Source organism: Helianthus annuus, chromosome 1 (assembly GCF_002127325.2).
Source record: "Helianthus annuus cultivar XRQ/B chromosome 1, HanXRQr2.0-SUNRISE, whole genome shotgun sequence".
Lineage (NCBI taxonomy): Eukaryota > Viridiplantae > Streptophyta > Magnoliopsida > Asterales > Asteraceae > Helianthus > Helianthus annuus.
In genome coordinates, this window is record NC_035433.2 from 121,989,996 (window position 1) to 122,013,248 (window position 23,253).

Genomic DNA, 23,253 nt, shown 5'->3' on the forward strand with positions numbered 1-23,253 from the left:
AGGCATATTGACTTAGGAAATAAGCGTACGACACTTATGGTTAACCGTTTCGCCTATTTGCGCATACGGTACGGCTCATGAAACTAGTCTTCGTGCAATAGCCGATATGGGTCAAATTATATTATTTGAACCCCAAAATCCAGAGTATGAACTAAAAACCCATATAAAACAAGTCACTGAACTTGTTGGGTCCAAATCATACTCCAATCTCGGTTTTCGCCTTTTCGTGCGAATTAACCATATCTATATATCGGAATCAACCGGTTTAAGCTACGGCTAATATAAGGACCGTTAGGATTCTAAGAGGTTAATTAAAACCTTCGTTCCAGATTAGGAGCCCCAGTAAAAGCTATCGGTGACTTGATCTAAATTAAGGATTAATACTTGCAAAGGTAAATACTTTTGACTTATTTCCCCTATATGGGCTTGGGTTACGGTATACTAATACCGCTTGATTGAGCATTATATACTTCCATCGCTTAGGTGGTTAATTGATTAAATATGATTGGCTCATTTAAACAGTTTTGTTGCTTATAAGCCTTTGGGGGGTTTAATGACCGTTGTCCCGGATATCCTCGGCATCATTTTACGAAATGGCCACGACCATCGACATCCCGGTGTAGGCGTACACCCGGTATAAAGTGTCGACATTAAAACTAAAAGACGTAGCCGTTGGTTTCTGTACTACGGTTTTACGCAAACGTGGTGTGTCTATAAATCTTTAACCCGGCACGACCCGGGCTACTGAACGCATAAAAGAACATGTAAAACGTTCACAAGATCATTATGAATTTTCCCAAGTTAAAAAGAGTTTGTGCCTTGTGCATTCAAATCAATTTTAATAAACATTTTCAAATGTGTCAGTTGAATGTATTTACCAGTGTAAACTGACGTATTTTCCCCAAAAAGATTAAGTGCAGGTACCTAAACGTAATTGGCTGGTATTAGCTCCCTAGCGTCGGGATAAGCCTCGCAAGCTTGATTGCAGTATCTGATGGAACAATACTTTATCTGTATTTACGATCCACTGTGGATATTCAACTTCTGTAATACATTTTGATATTACAATCAGAGGTTGAAATTTATATATTTATCTTATGCTTCCGCTGTGCATTATATAATTGTGTGGTTTGACTATATTGTTGCCAACATCGTCACGGTAATCCCCCACCGGGCCCACCGGTGAGACACGTGGAAATCGGGGTGTGACACAACTTGTTCCGGCTTTTACTTGGTTTTACAAACTCTCACCAAGGTCTCGACGGATTCCAACAACCTGAAGTCACGATATGACTAAAGGGATGAGTACCGAACGCCCAAGAATCGAGGCAGAAGTACGACCCCGAAAGTCAAAATGTGTATGACAAGCCCTTGAGAATAGTCGAATCACTTTGGGTAGTCGATGTCTAATAGCCGCGGATAATCTATTTCTCGATTTTTATGTGTTTGATTCTGAGCTCCAAATTGCCGACTCTGATACTCGTCGATTTCATGTGGAATTTATGTGTTTATATGGTTTTTATGCTATTTGTTAGCGTTTTGAGATATCACTGATTTCGATTTAACACCTTGCTTTCGCTGATCTCACAACACTCACTACATCACGCAGACAAATCGCTAAATTGTGGACGACCTTATGCTATATTATATGCCTATATTATACTAACCGCTATGCTAATTGCAATCGCTAATCTCGAACACTCGCGAACTTTGAATGATAGGTTTCTGTGTTCTGACTGCCTCTGTGATTACATGCGTATGTGCTTCTATGCTTCTGTGCCCTACGTGCTTATGTGTCTCTATGTAAATCTGTGATTTCGTGCCTATGTGCTTACATGATTATGCGTGTTCCTGAACTTTAGTAAGTATTAGACGTGTGAGGTGAGATTCGATTTTGACGTGTCTGAGACCTATGACGATGTCTGTTGCAGACAATGTCAACTAGACCATCATCTGGACCTCGTCACCCACGACTCACTCGCCAAGAACAGAGGGACAAACGCCTTGCTGCCATCCTCGCTAAACAAGTGGCTAAGGTTGTGCCCCAGATCGTGAGTGAGATTTACGAGAATGTTAGCAAATCGTCTGAGGAGTCCAAAACCGAAGCTCCTAAAGTTACTACCAAGACTGCTTTCAGCTTCAAGCAGTTCAAGGCTTGCGGTCCGAAGGAATTCGCTAGAGAAGATGGCCCGACGGCTATGTTTCAATTGTTCGATTCCATCGAAGTCACTCTGCGCCAGAGTGGATGTTCGGAAAATCTCCGCACTCTAAACGCTACCGGCGTCTTCCAGTCCCACGCATTAGACTGGTGGACGGCCGAACGAAACAAACGCGGAAATGATGCAGCCTATGAACTGACATGGGAAGAGTTGAAGGCTATCATGATGGACGAATTCTGCCCTCCCCATGAACGCCAAAAGCTGGAGGACGAATTCTGGAACATTAAGCAGAAGGAAGGTGACAACGCTGCCCTGACTGCTCGCTTTAAGCAGCTCAGCATCATCTGTCCCGATCAAGTGAAGACGTCCGACATGACAATCAAGAAGTACATTCGAGCTCTACCCGACTGTGTTGCAGATTTTGTGCATGCCGCAAAACCAGAAACGATCGAAGAGACTTACTTGCTTGCCGCCGAAATTAACGACAAGCGGGTAAAAGCTGGGTTTTAGGATAAGCCTTCAAAGTCTCTGCATCAAGCTACCACCGCACCATCCTCCGAAACCACCGCCGCTCAATCGTCAAAGCCCTCACGCCGCAAGAAGAAGAATAACAACAACAGCTCCAGCAACAAGAACTGTGCTGTCACCACCACTGCTGCTCCACTCCAAGCCGTACCGGCTTAGCAGCAATCTCACCACCGCTCAGCGCCAGTTGCCTATGCACCACCTGCAAAGCGTGCATACACAGGCCCCCACCCTGCTTGTCCAACGTGCTCTTATCATCACCCGGTGGGTCTTGCCTGTCATTTCTGTGCTCACTGCAACATGTATAGCCACTTCACTGCTAACTGCCGTGCTGGTCCTCGTCAAGCCCCAGCTCAAGACACTGCTCATCAAGCTCTGCTCCCAGCTCCTCAAGGCCAACACACGGCTCAGGCTCCCGCGATCAACGCCCGAGTCTGCTTCGCATGTGGTGATCCCAACCACATTGCGAACATGTGCTCAAACAGGGTTGTGAAACAAGAGCCCCAGCAGCAGCAGCAGCCTCACCAACAGCAGCAGCAACAGCAACAGCAAGCAGCACGTGCCAGAACTTTCAACATCAACGCGCGCCAAGCCCAGGCTGACAACAACGTGGTCAATGGTACGTTCCTTGTGAATGGTATTTATGCATCGTGTTTGTTTGATACCGGAGCCGATAACTGCTTTGTATCGTTTGAATTCGAGAAGCTCCTTAGTCGTAAGCGCTCCCATCTCCCATCGTCGTTCGATGTAGAAGTCGCCACCGGAAGAACTGTCGTCGTTAATTCTGTTCTTCGTGATTGTACTCTTGAGCTCGACAATCACATCTTCCCCATCGACCTTATTCTGATGCAACTCGGAAGTTTTGACTTCATAGTAGGCATGGACTTTCTTCGCGAAAACCATGCTGAAGTTGTGTGCTTCGATAAGATGATTCGATTCTCGCTCGTGAATGGTGATTTATTGTGTGTTTATGGTGAAACTGCCTCGAAAGGTCTCAAGCTAATGATATGTGTCCAAGCTAGCAAGTATCTCCACAAGGAATACAGAGCCTTCTTGGCTAATATTGTAGTAGCGGAGAAGGAAAAGAGAGGAAGTCCGGGAGTAAACGATGTCCCCGTGGTATTTGAATTTCCAAATGTTTTCCCCGACGAACTACCAGGACTACCGCCAAGTTGTGATATCGACTTTCGTATCGACCTCATTCCTGGAGCCAACCCTGTTGCCAAAGCTCCTTACCGACTCGCACCGTCTGAAATGCGTGAACTCTCGGGTCAGCTTCAGGAATTACTTGAGAAAGTCTTCATTCGCCCGAGCACCTCTCCTTGGGGCGCGTCAGTCCTTTTCGTCAAAAAGAAGGATGGGTCGTTCAGTATGTGCATCGACTATCGGGAGTTGAATAAGTTGGCCATTAAGAACCGTTACCCCCTACCTCGTATCGATGATTTGTTCGACAAGCTGCAAGGTGCTACGTGTTTCTCGAAGATCGATCTACGTTCAGGTTATCATCAGCTACACATTCAAGAGGAGGATATACCCAAAACCGCATTCCGCACTCGTTATGGCCACTATGAATTTGTTGTTATGCCTTTCGGTTTAACCAACGCACCCGCGGTTTTCATGGATCTGATGAATCGAGTGTGTAAACCTTATCTGGACTGTTTCTTCATCGTGTTCATCGATGATTTCTTGATCTATTCCAAATCGAAAGCCGAACACGCGCAACATCTACGTTTGGTCCTCGAGCTACTTCAGGGGAATCAACTCTATGCCAAGTTCTCCAAGTGTGAATTCTGGCTAGAGGAGGTTCAGTTTCTGGGTCACATTGTCAATAGTCAAGGTATTCATGTCGATCCCGTGAAGATTGAAGCAGTTAAGAGTTGGATTACGCCGAAGAACCCGTCTGAAGTCTGTTCTTTTCTCGGACTAGCAGGCTACTTCCGACGATTTATCGAAGGATTCTCAAAGATCCATGTGCCGCTCACCGCTCTCACTCATAAAGACAAGCCTTTTGTTTGGGGGACTGAACAAGAGTCTGCCTTCCAAACCCTCAAGTATATGCTTTGCAATGCTCCTGTTCTCGCTTTACCCGACGGAAACGACGACTTTATAGTCTATTGCGATGCCTCGAACCTTGGTCTTGGTTGCGTTCTTATGCAGCGGGACAAGGTTATAGCTTACGCATCTCGTCAGCTCAAAATCCACGAGAAGAACTATACAACCCACAATCTCGAGCTAGGCGCGGTTGTTTTTGCATTAAAGATTTGGCGACACTACCTGTATGGTATCAAGTGTACGATCTTCACCGATCATATGAGCCTACAACATATCTTTAACCAGAAGGAACTTAATATGCGTCAACGCTGATGGGTAGAACTTCTCAACGATTACGACTGTGAGATTCGTTATCACCCAGGCAAAGCAAATGTTGTTGTCGACGCACTAAGCAGACGAAGCTATCTGCATAGCATCCCCAATGTTCAAGCCCAGCATCATCTCGAGACTCTCATCCGCGAAGCCCAGCATGCATGTTTCAATGAACGCACTTTGAAGAAGGAAAGGATACATCACGATGGTGCCCAACTTATTAATGAGTCGAATGGGATATTCCATTATCTGGACCGAATTTGGATCCCTAAGCGGAACGATTTGCGACAGATTTTAATGGACGAAGCCCATAAATCCCGGTATTCTATTCATCCCGGTGCCGATAAAATGTACCAGGACCTTCGCTACAAGTACTGGTGGCCTGGTATGAAGAGGGATATAACTCTCTACGTTGGAAAATGCCTGACTTGCTCGAAGGTCAAGGCTGAACACCAAAGACCCTCTGGCTTACTCGAACAACCGCCAATCCCTATGTGGAAGTGGGAGAGCATAGCTATGGACTTCGTAACCAAGCTCCCACGCACGTCAACAGGTCATGATAGCATCTGGGTTGTCATTGACCGTTTGACCAAATCTGCTCACTTTCTACCAATACGAGAAGACTACAAGGTAGAGCGATTAGCCCGAATCTACACCGATGAGATCATTTGTAATCCTGGGACGCCTTGCGACATCATCTCCGACCGTGACGCTCAGTTTACCTCGCGACTATGGGAAACGTTTCAAGCGGCTCTCGGTACTACGCTTAATCCGAGTACCGCATTCCATCCTCAAACCGACGGTCAGACGGAAAGAACGATTCGTACCCTTGAAGACATGCTCCGTTCGTGTATCATAGATTTCGGTGGTAATTGGGACACTTACCTGCCGTTAGTTGAATTCTCGTATAATAACAGCTATCATTCCAGCATTCAAATGGCACCGTTTGAGGCTCTATACGGAAGAAGATGTCGATCGCCTATTGTATGGCACGAGATCGGTCACTCGCAATTAACCGGTCCTGAGCTATTGCTAGAAACGACTGACAAAGTCCTTCAAATTCGAGACAACCTGCTGAAAGCTCGGAGTCGTCAGAAAAGTTACGCCGATAGACGACGCAAGCCCCTTGAACTTGACGTTGGCGACTACGTACTCCTAAAGGTATCACCTTGGAAGGGTGTGGTCAGATTCGGCAAGAAAGGGAAACTAGCGCCTCGATATGTTGGACCTTTTAGGATTCTGGAAAGGATCGGAAAAGTCGCCTACAGACTCGAGCTACCGGAGGAACTTAGTAATGTCCACCCGACTTTCCATGTTTCGAACATCCGCAAGTGCCTGGCTGAGCATGATTTAATTGTACCTCTCGATGACCTCCAAATAAACGAAACATACATTTCGTGGAGAAGCCTGTCGAAATCATGGATCGCCAAACCAAACAACTCCGACGCTCGCGCATTCCTATTGTGAAAGTCCGATGGGAAGGCAAACGAGGCGCAGAGTTCACTTGCGAACTCGAGAGCAACATGAAGACAAGGTACCCACAGTTGTTTGTTACGGCTTTGACCTAATTTCGAGACGAAATTCCCTCAACTAGGGGAGGCTGTAACATCCCGTGTTTCGGAAGCCAAAGTCAAAGTCAAGATTAAAGTCAAAGGGAGACAAGATTGCTAATTGCGATCTGTCACTCCTTACTCAATTTGACTTCCTTGACTCGTGGATAGTCTTTTATGTTTTACGTTAGTTGTATTATGTGGAGTAATTAATTATAATCGCAGTAATCGATGAGTACTTATCGCTATGAATCGCTTTACGACTGTGAACAATAGGAAGTAACAATGCGATAAAGCCAACTAAACGTTAATCAAACTAATTTAATCAGCATTGAATCGCAATCGAACTCGCAACTCGAATTACGCATTTTGATTATTGTTATACGTGTGTGTGTGCCTTATGTGTTACTTGTGCATGTTTATTTATGTTTTGTGTGGTAATCAATCGAATCGCAATCGAAACTCAAACGCAATCGAACTCAATCGCAATCGAAACGGTATGATAATTAGTGGAGAAGGGATAGTGCGAGATATGAGTAGTTGGGATTAAAAGTAATTTGAATAGGAAACTCTATCGCATTCGCATCGCTCGCAATCGCAATCGAAACGGCAAAACTCGTCAAAACAATTGACCGATCGATCAGGTAACTGACCGATCGATCAGGTAACTGACCAATCGACCAGTCGGGCCGATCGAATTGTTGTTCGATCGACCAACCAGTCGGCTAGCCAGCCAACCGATCGACCAACCCCTTTCTTCTTTGGGAACTCTATAAATACCTCCTGTCACTCTCATTGTTACCACTTTTCGCAACTGACGTCCGACCAGCTCGTGCTCTCCACCTTTTCTTCGATTTCTCTCAATTTCGGTAAGATCTCGTCCTAAATCTTGTACTTCCTTGATCTACACGCACTCCTACACCTTTCTATCTTTTGAATCTTAACTTTTAACCGTGAAATCATCAAGATTCAAGGTATTCTAGGATGACGTCATCATGTGTTCTTGAAGAACTTCATGTTTTGGCCTCATTCCACCAAGAATAACTTGGATCTAACCGATTTCCACATAAACAAATAAAGATCTTTCATAGTTCTAAACATATTCACAAAGAAAAGGATTGAAAGATGGTTTTACCAACTTTCTTCCAACTCTTTTACACTCAATGCACTCAAAACCAATAGAATCAGAGCTTGTGCCGACTCACTACTCATTCCGGTGGTTATGTTGGTTCAAGATCTGGATTCTATCCTAGAGACTACCAATTCCGGGTTAAACAAGGAACACCGTCTCGAACCGTTGACTGACCGGGTTGGGGTGATTCCTGTCCGATCAGGGTACCAAGTATTGACAAAGTTTCTGTTGCTTAACACGTTATCAAAACGTCTTGATAAAACGACAAACAATCAAAACAACCAAGTGTAAGACGAACAGGACAACCAGGACGGGGTGCCGTCCGATCGGACTGCTGTCCGATCGAACAGCCAAACCGTGCGACTGGGTAATCCGAACGACTTGCACCTTGGGTCCCACAGTTAACCTTTTTGCCAATCTTTGAAGTCTGAGTGTTGAACGAATTGTTGTCCGATCGGACTACCATCCGACCGAACTGCCATCCGTATTATAAAACATTTAAACTTCCACACTTAAACAATTTTCAATAGGTTCAATGTACAAAGGATGCCACCCGATCGAACGACCGTCCGATCGAGTGACAACCTGCTGCGAACTTGTTCTCACTGAAGTGCCTAGCCAAACGGGTTGCTGTCCGATCGAACGACCGTTCGATCGACCGACCTGAAGGGTAGAGATACTTCAATGTTTTCAAATGCTACAACAAAAACTTCAAAAGTCAAGCCATCATACACAAACACATCCTTCCCAAAGGAAGAAACAATCCACTCGAAAGGTCACCCGACCGGATGACCGTCTGAGCGGACTACCAACCGAACGAACGACTGTCCGATCGGACTATCGTCCGATCGAGCTGCTGTCCAATCCATATACACCTTGTATCATTGTACGCGTCACTTATCGTTATGCTATCAATCTGTTCAGGCTAACCCTACTCTCTACCGCTCCCTTCAATCCATCAATCGCTGTGAGTATACTCGATCCCTTTTTGCTTTACGCACTTTTGGGTGTTACATACGTTACTTATACAAGATCACATCGAGCACACTACGCAATACTTTAAATGCTAACCGTTACTGGATGCTATACGTGATTAAATGAATGCTTGTTTGTTGTGTTTACACATGAAATGTTGTCTACCTGCCTTAACGACGATAGTACTATAGTTTGGACTCAGCACCCGCTCACGCGGGGGTTGTTAAGGACAATTATTTGCATGGATTACAGTGGTGATCATGTACTACGAACTGCCTTGGGCAGTCAACCCGCAGTCATTGGTATCGATAGGTTCATGTCGATAACTAACATGCTTCGTTTTACTCAGTGTACGTGCTGGTTATACGTAAACTATTTCGAACTCTATATGCTATTATCAAACTTGTATGCTCGCCTTTACACTATGTGTATTGACCTTTATTTTAACGTATGTGACAGGTGCTTAAGATGTCTATTTGCTTGGAAATCAAGGCTAGGAAAGAGTCCTAGAGACCAACAAATAGTTGTCTGTACTAATGAAACCTGAGTTGTCGGAACAGAACTATTTGACTAGATTTTGTCTGTAATAATTACGTTATCTTTTATGACATGGTATGGACGTGTTGTTTTAAATAATTGGTAATTGTAGTTGTTATGGAAACTTCTGAACAATCTGTTTCGCTCAGTGTCACGCCCCGATGTTTCCGCCATTGGTTGGGGTTTGACATAAGTGGTGTGTTGGTTAATCATGAATCGGCATAGTCCGGGCCCCGTATGTAGAGCAAGTTATGTAAAACTGATAACATGAGATATAGTTTGTCCCAAGTATAAAAGATTTTTCTTGCCTTGTGCACCTAAATCAATTTTTGAAAATATTTTCAAAATGTGTCGGTTGATTGTATTTACCAGTGAAAACTGACGTATTTTCAAAAGGCTAAGTGACAGGTACAAGTATGTGAATAGGCTGGAAGCTGCTCGAATTTGTTAGACGAGGAATTTGCAACTCCTTCCCATAAGCCATTAGTCTGATAAACTTCTTTTGTATTTAATGATCCGCCTGTGGATTATTATTACAAGCTCGTCTGTAATTATTACTTTGGTATTTTCAGACAATTAAGTTGTAATAATATTTTATATTCCAAAAGACTTCCGCTGTGCTATTCTGTATATGTTTAACTATGATGATATCAATCTTACGTCACGATACTCTCCACCAGATCCATCGGGCTGAACACTCTATGATCATACTAACATAACTAAAAGCTATTGGGTCACATCACATCACTCACAATCTTCCAATAGGAGTTGTCCATATTTAAATATATCTTGTAATATACAAGGTTTGCACCTAGGTCAATGAAAGACGTCTTGTACATAGTTATGTTTACAAATTCCACTTTGTTGCGTGGTAATCATATATGAAACAAGTTGTAATATATTGTATCGAAAACGATATTTGAATACTTTTGTCACTCAAATGGCTTCTACTTTGTCAAATATTTTAAGTAAGACATAGCTTGATGCACCTTTGTTATAGGTAATACAAAACTTGAACCAAACTATTAATCAAACCATTGGCAGCCCATGTTTAAGTTAAAGAGACAGTTTGAGATCTTAAATGGTTTTCGTTTCTTCTCTTTGTGACTTCTCTTTTTCAATTGTTTTCTTTTTACTTTTTTATGTTCCTTTACGTGAGATTATATTATATTATTATATAGGGGCGACAATTATTAACACGATACGAAAAAAACTAACTTGTGGGTCGAATAACACGACTCGTTTAAAAACGGGCCATGTTCGAGTTGACCTATTTTTAAAACAAGTCGGGTATGGGTTATAATCCATATAAGAGCAGATTGACCCATTAATTTGTTTAGGTATTTAGAAAAAAATACATATATAGTTTTATTTTTCATGGTTAGTCTTAACAGTATTTCTTTTGTCACAACATATTATCTACTTGTCACACTCTTACTCACCATTAAACTACACGTTGCTGATAACCCGCTTATAACTCGTCAACATGTATGACTTATTAAAAATGGGTTAAACGGGCCGTGTTTGGGTTGTGACCCGAATTTATGTGTATGTAGGTTAGGGTTGAAAGCTTTAACACGAATAATAATCTACGCAGTCAATAGCGTGCTATAGCGGTGCTATAGCACGGCTATAGCGCTTAGCGGACATACGAACCCATAGCGGTCCGTATAGCGGTCTCGCTATTAGCGATCCCGCTATTAGCGGTGCTAAATCCTGTTATTAGACCGCTATTTTGAAACCCGTATAGCGGTCTTAGCAGTGCTTTTAGCGGTTTTTGTTATTTCAACCCCAAAGTAAGGTAAAGCCCACATTAATCAACTTTTTGTTTATAGATAAACCCAAAAGTAAAGGCCCAAACCCAAAATTAAACCTAAATCGAGACCAGAAGTCTTTATTCGTTGATTCTTCGTCAGTTCATCATTCCACAAAATTAAACCTAAATCTCTAAATCGCTGGACTTCCTCGGTTCATGTTTTGGATTTTGATAATACTACTAATAGTTTGCATGATAATATGATATTATTATAAATTTTGATATTATTATTAATATTTTTCAATATATATATATTTATATGCATATAAATACATAAACTATGCATGATATAAAAATTACCGCTATAACACCGCTATACCACTGCTATAACCTATATATCATATAGCGGACCTTGACTGCTATTTGATTTTTGACCGCTATAACTGCATATATAATAATATGGGACACGTTTGGATTGAACAGTTCAAGCCGCCAAATAACACAATTGACACCCCTAAAATTATAGGTTTCCATTTATAGCCGTCCAAAAGGTATGAGATTACAGGTTACCGTTAATCATGTCTCCACTAAGTAGGGGTAATTAATTAGCAAATTGAACGGCTCGCCAAGTTTACCTTGAGCTCGAAGTAAAACGAGTCATCTCGGCTCGGCTTATTATTTTTAACAAGTTAAATTTGAGCTCGGGCTAGTCTCGTTATAGCTAGAGCCAACCTTTTAAATTAAATGGGTTAGACATGTTAATCGGAACATGATCATTTAGTAAATTGGTTCAACATGTCAACCGAAACACACCCATGTTCAGTGAACGAGTTAAACACTACAACCCAACACCTAATTTTTATCTTATTCGTGTTGTGTTTTGGGTCGTAGCGGTAAATTCCCTAATGTGTGTGTGACGGATAAAACAAACTGGATTTGTAGGGTGTGGAATGGGTTTACCTGGATAGTGCTGACATCCGTCATCCATATGTCAATCTTCGATGGGTAGGAATGCAAATGGGCTAGTTGGCAGGTATGAGATGGGTTTTGGTAATCAAAGTCTCACACCTTATTGTAAAATTGTGCTTCATACGCCGTATCATGCACGTTAAATACTCGTTACTTTTTATTCTTCTAGTTCATGGATTCTCCGTGGGTATAAGGAATACCCGTTTATAAACTTATACATGTATGTGATTGGTTCTGGTAATTGAACGAGCTATGAAACAAATTGTGTATAATCGGAATCAATCGTATGTAAAAATCTAAAAACATCTGATTTTATATAGTGGTTTTAACTAAACTATCAATTACTAGTTCACAAGGGTGTAGTGGTTTTAACTAAACTATCAATTATTTTTTTTAAATGGGAGTAGGATTTTTTAAGGGTGTACATATTTGCACACTAAAATGCCTATTGCACACCAAACCCTAGCTTTATATATGCCGTGTATAGGTCTATACGCAGCGTATATCTACTTTTTTCAATTTCTAAGAGAATCTTTGATATGATGTGGGAATTTGTCCCTTTATATACGCCGCTTATAGGCCTATACGTAGCGTATATAAATGGTATTTTTTTAAAAGAAACACTGTTATACATTATTTATCGTTTTAGCAAACTTTTATAATAAATAATTTTTAAAAATAGATAAATAAAAACATTGTTAAGTATTATATCGTATCGTATAATATATGTCTCGTATAGGCCTATGGATGTAATAGCTATCATATAGTGTAGTATAAATCTCGTATAGGCCTATACGTGTAATATCATATTGTATCCTATCGTATACTATCGTATCGTATCGTATAGTGTAGTAAAAAACATTGTTAAGTATTCCATCGTATGATATAATATAGGTCTCGTATAGGTCTATGGATGTAGTATCGTATCGTATCATATAGTTAGGGGTGAGCAAAAGGAAAAACCCAACCATTACCCGACCAGACCTGAGAACCGATCAAACATAAAATACAGAACCGATTCACTACCCTAAATATAGGGTCGGTTTCGGTCCATAGGTCCAAGTTGGGTTTCACCATGAAAAGAACTGAGAACCGACCCGACCCGATCCTATTTTATATGAAAAATTGGAACCGATCTAAATACCTAGGTACTTAGGTTCGGGTCGGGTTGGGTATATTTTCGGTTCGGTTCTCGGTTATTTTCGGTCCGGACCTAAACTTGCTCACCCCTACATATAGTGTAGTATAAATCTCATATAGGCCCATACGTGTAATATAATATTGTATCCTATCGTATCGTGTAGTGTAGTATAAGTCATGTATAGGCATATATGTGTAGTATCGTCTCGTATAGGCCTATAGGTGTAGTATCGTATCATATGGTGTAGTATAAGTCTTGTATAAGTCCCGTATAGGCTTATAGATCTCGTATAGGCCTATGGATGTAGTATAGTTCCCACGTAGGCCTATAGGTTTAGTATAAGTCTTGTATAGAACTATATGGATAATTTAGGTCCCGTATAGGCTTATAGATCTCGTATATGTGTAATTTAGGTCCCGTATAGACCTATACTATATCATACCATACCATAAAAAAACAGATATCTCTATTTTTAGATATATCAAATGTGTTAATTTCTTATTTTGTGACATTTTAATTAAAAGAAATATGATATATTTTTTAAACCTATTAAACTTAAATAAAGAATTAACGTATTGTTTTTTTTACCCAAAATTAATGTATTGTTTGTATATATATCATTTAATTTAAGCTATACTATATAATAAAAGAAACTACTTTAGGGATACTTGTCATCATATTAGACCATCTCTTATAGATAATTATATAATACTATATTATTTTTACATTAAATAATAGATTAATATAAATTAAACACATATGATATATAAATAACATATGTACACAGTTTAAAAGATAAAACCAAAAATTTAAGTATTATCACGAAAAAACGTTACCTAATTTAAAATGTAAAATATAAAATACACAAATTTTATATAACTTTATAAATTACCCGTTTATTAATTATATTACATTTATAAAAATTTAAAATATACACATAATATTTACGTGTTATTTAAAAGATAAAACCTAGGTTAATACTTTTTTATTATAAGAGTAAATTACAAAAATCGTCCTTTATGTATGTCACTTGATGCAAACTATGTCCTTTATCTTCAATAATTACAGAAAACGTACTCGATGTTTGCAAACCCTTGCAATTTATGTCCTTTAGCCCTAACTTAGTTAATCTTTTGTGGTTAAATCTGACCAAATGGAGCCCACATGAGGGTATTTTGGTCAGTTTACTCTCATTTGAGGTCCATTTGGTTAGATTTAACCACAAAAATACCCTCATGTGGGGTCCATTTGGTCAAATTTAACCACAAAAATTAACTGAGTTAGGGCTAAAGGACATAACTTGTAAAGGTTTGCAAACGTTGAGTACGTTTTCTGTAATTATTGAAGACAAAGGACACAGTTTGCAATAAGTGACATACATAAAAGACGATTTTTGTAATTTACTCTTATTATAACCCTTTATTTAATATACGTGTTGAATAAATATAGGTTTTCGTTTATCTTATTTCTGATCAATATGTACACATTTGATCTTATATGGTTCTTATAATATATACACAGTTTAAAGGTTTATTTCATGTAATCTTTTTTAAAATATATTATTTTTCATACATAGTTATTATTTATATAAGGTATTGGAAAATATATAATTGTATCATAATATTATTTATCATTTATACATTTACGGAGTTTTAATTAAAGGTTAAATTTATTGAGATTTCGTTAACAAATTTTGCAACAGCAGAATAATCTATTTTTATCACGAAAACCAAACTTTGTATTAATATATTAAATATTTTTATTTCACTATGCTAAATTACATTTACTCGACCCATGTAATACATGAGGTTTTTTAAAATATAACCTTTTATTATTTGATATATAAAATTAGATTTATTCAATTCATACAATACACGGGGTTTTTTTAAGGATATATTTTTTTTATTATTTAGTACAGAAAATTACATTTATTTAAACCATGTAATGCGCATATTTTAAAGATGTATTTTTTTATTATTTGGTATATAAAATTACATTTATTCAACCCGTGTAATAAATGAGGTTTTTTAAAGATGTATTATTTTATTATTTGGTAAACAATATTACATTTATTCAATTCGTGTAATGTAATATATACGTGATTTTAAATATATAACTTTTTTATTTGGTATATAAAATTACATTTATTCAACCCGTACAATATGATTCTTATAGATATAATTTTTTATTATTTAATATATAAAATTATATTTATTCAATCCACAATAAATAAGGTTTTTAAAGATATATTGTTTTATTATTTAGTATATAAAATTTATTCATTCAACCCCGTGTATTCCCCGTGTAATACACGGGGTTATAACCTAGTATGTTATATTTTTTTATAAATTTCTTTGTACCTATACTTTTAAAATATAATCTAACTATGACGTCATCCGGTTTTTGAATCTGATCCAACCAATAATCATCTGGTTTTTGAATCTGATCCGACTAATAAACCAATAAGATGTCTGATTCGATATCCGATCCGATTATCAAATTATCGCCTAAAATCTCCCTTGAAAGACAAAAGTCACCAAAGTAGAATTAAAAGGATAAAAATATCACAATTTAAAATTAATCTTCCTTCCCATAGATTATTTACCTTCCACATTGTTTGACAAAAAAAACTTCCCAAGTGGATTTGATCTCCTCTTTCAAATATAAATTAAACCAACCAAAAGGCTTCAAATACAATAAGCTTCCCTTCACACCAGTCTTGTTGTTCATCTGCTTCAATAATACAACCAACATTCCATTCCTCCGCTTTCTCTCTCCTCCGTCGCGCCGCCGTGCCACCGCCGGAGAGAGATAATATAATCTTCCAAATTCTCATAATAATAATACAAACAATGAGATGATCGAGGAGACTAAATAATCGTTAAAGGACCCACCACGATCTTGAACTCTGTTTCAACAACACACATCGAGAGAGAGAGAGAGAGAATTTATGAGCCCTAGATCTCTTCATTCTATGCACAGGTAACATATATCATCCCTCTTTTCTTTTTATTTTGCCTTTCTTAATTACTTCCGATTCTGTTTTAGGGTTTAGACTGAAGTAAAAAGTGTTAAATTGATGCAGAAAGATATTTTTGTTATATTTTCAAGTTGTTGTTGTTAGCTCTGTGATTCTGTGAATGGAGAATGGTTATGCACTTCTGCTGCTGGTGCTTTTGGCTGTAGGTATGTTGTTGTATATTTGTAATTACTTGTGTTTGTTTGTTTGTTTGTTCTGTATGGTTAAACAAATTTTAATCCAGTTTGAAAAAAAAATAATGTATCAAGAACACTGTATACCTTGTGGTTGGTTATATTATAATGTGTTTATTCTTGTAGTTAATCTGTAATGACTTGTGTTTATTTAGTATGATTAACCAAAATTTTAATCCAGTTTGAAAAACTAATGTACAGTGTTGTCATAAACCCAAGGCGCACTCGCGGCGCTAAAAAACGAGGATTTTTTTTAAGCTAGGTGCATAGTATAAAATACCATTTTTATGGGTACTAGACATGTTTTAGGCTTGTTTAGGTTGATTCTATGCTTATTTAGGTTGGTTCCGGCCTATGCAGTTAATGCGGTAAAAACTCGGATATCAGTCAAGGGCCGATATTTGAGATATAGGTTATTGCAGTGAGATATCGGTAATTTTAATATCATGCAGAATTTTTGTATAGCAATTTAACACTAATAATTTAGTATACTCCTAAGCAGTCAATAGCGGTGCTATAGCGGTTAGCGGACCTCAGGGTGTGTAGCGGTCCAAATAGCGGTGGCCTATAGTGGTTCCACTATTAGCGGCGCTAAATATCGCTATAGCGGTGGCCTATAGCGGTTATAGCAGTAACGGTGTTTGATTGTGTTAATTCTTAAATTAAATACTTCAAAGTTACTATTAGTATTTGATTTGCAACAGGTTTTTGATAATGGAATGATATTACTATGAATTTTGATATTACTATTAATATTTTTCAAAGATATATTTATATATATATATAAAAATACATAAATTATGCATGGTATAAAAATTACCGCTATATCACCGCTATACCACCGCTATAACCTGTATATCATATAGCGGACCTGGACCGCTATTCGATTTTGGACCGCTATAATTGCATAGGTATACTCTCCTACCATTAACAAACTAACCTTTTGAAACTTGCAAAACACTAACAATTGTAGCAAGTAGGAACTGATTAAGACTTAAAACGCTAACCTTTAACACTAACAACTAACAATTAAGACCTAAAACTTTAATGTCAGCAATAAGAGGAAGGACGGATGGTAGAACTAAGAAGAAAGGTACTGATATCGGGAAAATCGGTGATATATTGGTCAATATCGCCGATGATATCGGTACCGATATTTTACATGGGGAACGTTAACCGATATTAACTGCATAGATTCCAGCCTTAGTTACGAGTTTTTCTTACTGTTTTTGGCTGGAAAATCACCTGAATTTGCGCCAGAGTGCCTAAAAGGTGGGCTTTCAAGTCGCAGTGCATAAGGCGCGCTTTGTGCACTTTTGACAACTATGCCGAGAACACTGCACACTATGTGGTTAACCGGTTATTATAATGTTGATCATAGTTCTTCCATTAATTCTTTGATTTTCCCACAGTTTATCCGTCTTCTGGTGCGCATGACTTCGAGCATTGCAAAAACTCCGTCAAGCAATGGGCTTCTTCATCCCTTCGCTCCGATAACAAAAACACTCACATTCTCAAAGACTTATTATTTTTTCTTCATGTCCCAAGAACCGGAGGCCGAACTTATTTTCATTGTTTCCTAAAAAAACTATATTCTAGTGATCTAGAATGCCCACGATCTTACGATAAACTACGGTTCGATCCGCGGTAAGTTTTATAATTCTAAAAAGCTATCTGTGTGTTGATGACTTTGACATTTTGTTTATATTTTCTTGAGTAAAATGCCATTTTCGTCCCTGAGATTTAGCTAGTTTTGCGACTTTCGTCCAAAGGTTTGTTTTTTCCTGCATTTGGATCCAAAAGGTTTGAAGTCTTGCAATTTTCATCCGGCTCGTTAACTCCATACATTTTCTCTGTAAGGTCAGGGGTATTTTCGTATTTTTACATATATTATTTTGTTTTTTTTATTTAGTAAGGGTATTTTTAATACTTGTACATTATGCTAAATGCTTGTACATAAAGTGAAAAAGACCGAATTGCCTTTTAATTTAACAAAAAAGACGGAAATACCCTTGACTTAATGTAGAAAAATGGATGGAAATGGCAAGATTTCAAATCTTTTGGATCCAGATGTGGAAAAACAAACCTTTGGACAAAAGTCGCAAAACTGGCCAAACCTCAGGGATGAAAATGACATTTTACTCTATTTTCTTGTTTCTTAATAGTTTGTGTTGTTGTACAGGAAACCTAATTGCAGGCTTTTGGCAACTCATGATGATTATAGCATGATGTCAAAGCTTCCAAAAGAGCAGACTTCAGTGGTAACGATACTTAGGGATCCCGTTGAGCGAGTTTTTAGTACGTATGAGTTTTCGGTCGAGGTAGCAGCTAGGTTTTTGGTGCACCCTAATTTGACTTCCGTCATAAGAATGTCGAAACGTGTGCGGTCGAAGAGTGGTGGCATAAGCACGCTCGAGATCTGGCCTTGGAAGTATCTGGTTCCATGGATGAGGGAGGATTTATTCTCTCGGGTAGGTTATATATATATATAGTGGAGGGTCACCTTGAGAACGCTAAATATTGCGAGAACCGTGAGAACAAATGAAAAAACCAATCAAAATCAATTTTTTTAGTACAACTATCATTATAATCAAAATACAACATTAAAAAAAGAATTTACTCTTTAATAATTCGTGTATCCTCTCAGAATCACTCTTAATAATTTTTTTTACACATGTGTAAATTTATTTTCTAATATTGTATTCGAATAATTATGATCAGTGTAAAAAAAATTGAATTTGAATTGTTGTTGACCAAGTTCTCGCGGTTCTCACGGAATATATGCGTTCTCATTTAACCTTACCCTATATATGTGTGGAATTATGTAAATAATTTATATTTGTTTATACTCTTTTCGATAATTATTATTGTTCCGTCTGATGCAGCTGATGAATCTGTTTACTTTGATGTAATATTGTAATGAACAGCGAGATGCAAGAAAGAAAAGGGGCCCGCCGTTTTTTTACGGGAATGATTCATATGATATGGAGGAAGTTGTTATGCCGTTACATGATTATATTAATCACCCCGTAGCTCTTGATCTTGTTCACAACGGTGCCACTTTCCAGGTATAAATCCTTACGATTAAATTGACATCAAACTATATGATTAGCAAACAATTTTTCATTTGAGTTAATTACGTTTTTCATCCCCGTGGTTTGTTGAAAATAACCATTACAGTCTATTAGTTCAAAAATTGCCAAAACAATACAATACTTTCACTTTTGTAACAATTACAGTCCACCTCCGTTAACCCCATTCAAAAGTGAAAGTACGGGTACTGTTTTGACAATTTTTAAACTAATGGACTGTAATGGTTATTTTCAACAAACCACAGGGACGAAAAACGTAATTAACTCTTTTTATTTTTATTTTTTGGTTATGGCTAAGTTTTATTGGTTTAGGTTGCAGGTTTGACGAATAATTCAAATATTCGTGAGGCACATGAGGTGCGTCGATGTGTAATAACACATCCGGTTCTTGGAAAATACGTACTTGAAGTAGCAAAGGTGTTGTATGGTGTCTTAAAAATTAATGAGTTTACTATTACTATTTTTTTTCTTTTAATCTATATTAATGGTTTCTTGCAGAAAAGGCTGGATGATATGCTATATGTCGGAATCACAGAGGACCACCGGGAATCCGCCACAATGTTCGCAAATGTGGTCGGTGCACAAGTTATCTCTCAGTTGATGACATCAGCTGCTAATTATAGCAATACAACCGGTAAATGTTTCTTTTTTTTGTTAAGAGTAAAATGCCATTTTCGTCCCTGAGGTTTGACTACTTTTGTGATTTTCCTCCAAAGGTTTGTTTTTTTCCACATCTGGATCCAAAAGGTTTAAAACCTTGCCATTTTCATCCAATTCGTCAACTCCATCCATTTTCCTCCGTTAAATGAGGGGCATTTCTGTCTTTTTAGACATTTTTTTTATTAAATTAAAAACCACTATAAGATGTAAAGATCCATCTTTGTTGACTTTCTCCCCACCCAAACCCTTTAATCTTTTAATCATCACAAAAAAATGTCTAAAAAGACGAAAATACCCCTTACTTAACGTTGAAAAATGGATGGAGTTAACGAGTTTGATGAAAATGGTAAGATTTCAAACCTTTTGGATCCAGATGCGGAAAAACAAACCTTCAGACGAAAGAAAAGTAGCGAAACCTCAAGGACGAAAATGGCATTTTACCCTTTTTATTATTTGACTTCAAGAAAATATTGTTTTTCGTTCTATAGTTTTAGCATCATTTCTTTGCTATTCGAAATTCTTATTGTACCTTTTGATGCAAGTCTTGATAGTCCTTAAAATATTATATATGTTATTGCTTGTGATGCAGAACAGGATCCTCCGTTATCTGATTCAAGCATTGATGCAACTGATGATCAGGTAATTCATGTTGTTTTTTCAGTAAATCTAAAGTTTATATGTAATATCTTCATATGTTGCAATAATGATGACTTGACTTGCATGCATCACAGGGTAATAGTTCGTCAACTACCGAAGCAAAAAGCGAGAATGTACGTCTTTTTTTATCACATGTTTTTTCAGACCTAATTTGTTTAATTATAGTGATCCATAGAGGTCACAAAATGGCGGGTTATTTGCCAGTTGAAACGGGTCGGGTTAGGTTGGCTGGAAACACTTCTTGTCCAAAATCTTTAAAAAAAATTCTAATGATTAATGTTGTAAATATGATTAGAAATTTATAATAACAGTTCAATTTTTTAACAACATGATTTAGTCGATATTTAACTAGTTATAACTGTTATATCATATAAGTCACTTTGATAATATTTTGAATTTTACGTCTTCATCAGATGACTGTGGGGAAACTTATGGAAAACTACGAGACCTGCATTTCTTCACTAAGATCGTCCCAATCACAAAGGCGCACCGCTTCTTTGAAAAAAGTGTCCCCAGCAAACTTTACAAAAGAGGTATAACAATTACGTTTTCGTCTTTTTGACTTGATATTTGTTTTCTGTTTTATTTTTTTTTTAAATAACAAAATCGCATGATCATTAACCGTTAATGGCTATTTATGTTGTGTATATTTGACGAATAACCAAATAATTGTAAACTGTGTACCTTATTCTTATACAGTCGACTTAATTTATCTTCAGGCACGTAGGCGGGTACCTGAAAATGCACTCAAAGAAATCATTTCGCTGAACAGTCTTGACATGGAACTCTACAAATATGCCAAAGAAATATTTCAAAAGAAGCATCAGATTATGGAACGTAAATTGCATGATTCCGCCACACCCGTAAGTTTCCATGTTTTTTTTGGTGAAACTTGAATTAGTATCAAAAGATCTCATTTGGGATTTCATTTCTCAACCAAAACCCATTAGAGATGGCAAAATGACGTGTCATGTGGATTGGATAATGTGTCAAAAGTGGTACCGAAAGGTGTTGGGTTCGGTTGAAATCAAAACACTTGCTTTTTCCCCATTTTTTAGTTTTTTTGGAGTAAAATGCCATTTTCATCCCTGAGGTTTGGCCAATTTTGCGACTTTCATCCAAAGGTTTGTTTTTCCTCATCTGGATCCATAGTTGTCAATAGCGAGCGTATCGATCGCTATAGCGCACTACGTAGCGTATAGGTCTAGGCTCGCTATTAGGGTTGTAGCGATAGATAGCAATAATAGCGACAATTTATTTATTCTTTTGTTTTTTTAATATAAATAGCAATTAAATATAGCTATAAAGTAGCTGGATTTTAGGTTTTTGTTAAATATACATATACCAGGGTATTTTGATATAATATACATATAACAATTTTTAAAATATTTTTTCTAGTGTATCGCTATTTATAAAATAGCGCCCGCTATTTATCGCTATTCGCTATGTAGCATATAGGTACCTTATCGCTATTTGTCGCTATTCGCCATTAACAACTATGTTTGGATCTAAAAGGTTTGAAATCTTGCTATTTTCATCCGGCTTGTTAACTCCATTCATTTTTCTCCGTTAGGTCAGAGGTCTTTTTTCGTCTTTTTTGTAAACTTAAAGGGTTTTGAATACTTGTACATTATGCTAAATGCTATTACGTAAAGTGAAAAAGACCGAATTACCCTTTAAGTTAAAAAAAGGCGAAAATACCCCGAGAAAAATGGATAACATGACCTAGATTGGCCAAACCTCATGGACAAAAATGACATTTTACTTTTTTTTATAAGCAATTCATTTATGAAATACAATTACGAAACTATATTCTTACATAATCATCTAACTTTTTGAATAACTTTATGCATTAAAATTACACAGTAGGCTGTCAGGTCTGACCAACTGTTTCACCCATTCGATCATTTTAGAGATAACATGACCTAGATTGGTCTATTCATAAGTAAACGGGTTAAACAAGCCAACATATACTCCGGTTCACGGCAATCCTACAAGTTTGTCGAAGTTTAAACTGCGACAGTTATCAAGAATCAAGCGTTGGTTTTGACTTATTTTCTTCGATAAATTGCAGGAGAAGGGACACATGATGCTCACTAACATTATTCCAGCCTCGACGATTGTGTATTTTATCGGTTTTACATTCTTGGTTGTCTTCATTTGCTTCTTTAAAAGTGCAAAAAGAAGGATATCTAAAATTAAGATATAAAAGTTTTGATTAATTTGAAGTTATTGCGATGCACATTCGGTTTTTTTTTTTTTTTTTTTAAATGAAACTCTAGAGAATGGATGCAAATTTTTATGAGTGATTTTGTATACTTATAAGTGATCATCAAAAGTTAAATTCTAGTTTAATGATTGGTAGTTGTTGGGTTCATGTTGACTTTTTATCTAACACTTTGTATGGTTGACTTTGTTCTTAATTTGTTAAAATTTCTGTTGAGTTTTTATCTTGTTAATTCAGAACAACCATCTTTGATTCTTTTCCACAGTTCAGTTTTACCAAAAGTGTGCCTGTTTGTA

The 23,253-nt window shown here is 37.6% G+C and overlaps 1 protein-coding gene across 2 annotated transcripts; it reads left to right on the forward strand.

The window, feature by feature from the left end:
* The first annotated feature begins 15,788 nt into the window (after positions 1 to 15,788).
* Positions 15,789 to 22,984, forward strand: LOC110875454 (protein-tyrosine sulfotransferase). 2 transcript variants are annotated; one of them, XM_022123656.2, is made up of 12 exons: positions 15,789 to 16,090; positions 16,157 to 16,294; positions 17,734 to 17,968; positions 18,504 to 18,792; positions 19,249 to 19,389; positions 19,726 to 19,830; positions 19,912 to 20,047; positions 20,663 to 20,712; positions 20,805 to 20,843; positions 21,144 to 21,263; positions 21,450 to 21,593; positions 22,805 to 22,984. In XM_022123656.2, exons 2-12 carry the CDS (start codon positions 16,249 to 16,251, stop codon positions 22,937 to 22,939), a joined length of 1,440 nt encoding a protein of 479 aa, XP_021979348.1. In that variant the 5' UTR covers positions 15,789 to 16,090; positions 16,157 to 16,248; the 3' UTR covers positions 22,940 to 22,984. The 2 variants fall into 2 exon arrangements, with proteins under 2 accessions (XP_021979348.1, XP_021979343.1); XM_022123651.2 differs by having other exon boundaries at positions 16,194 to 16,294.
* The last annotated feature ends 269 nt before the right edge of the window (positions 22,985 to 23,253 follow it).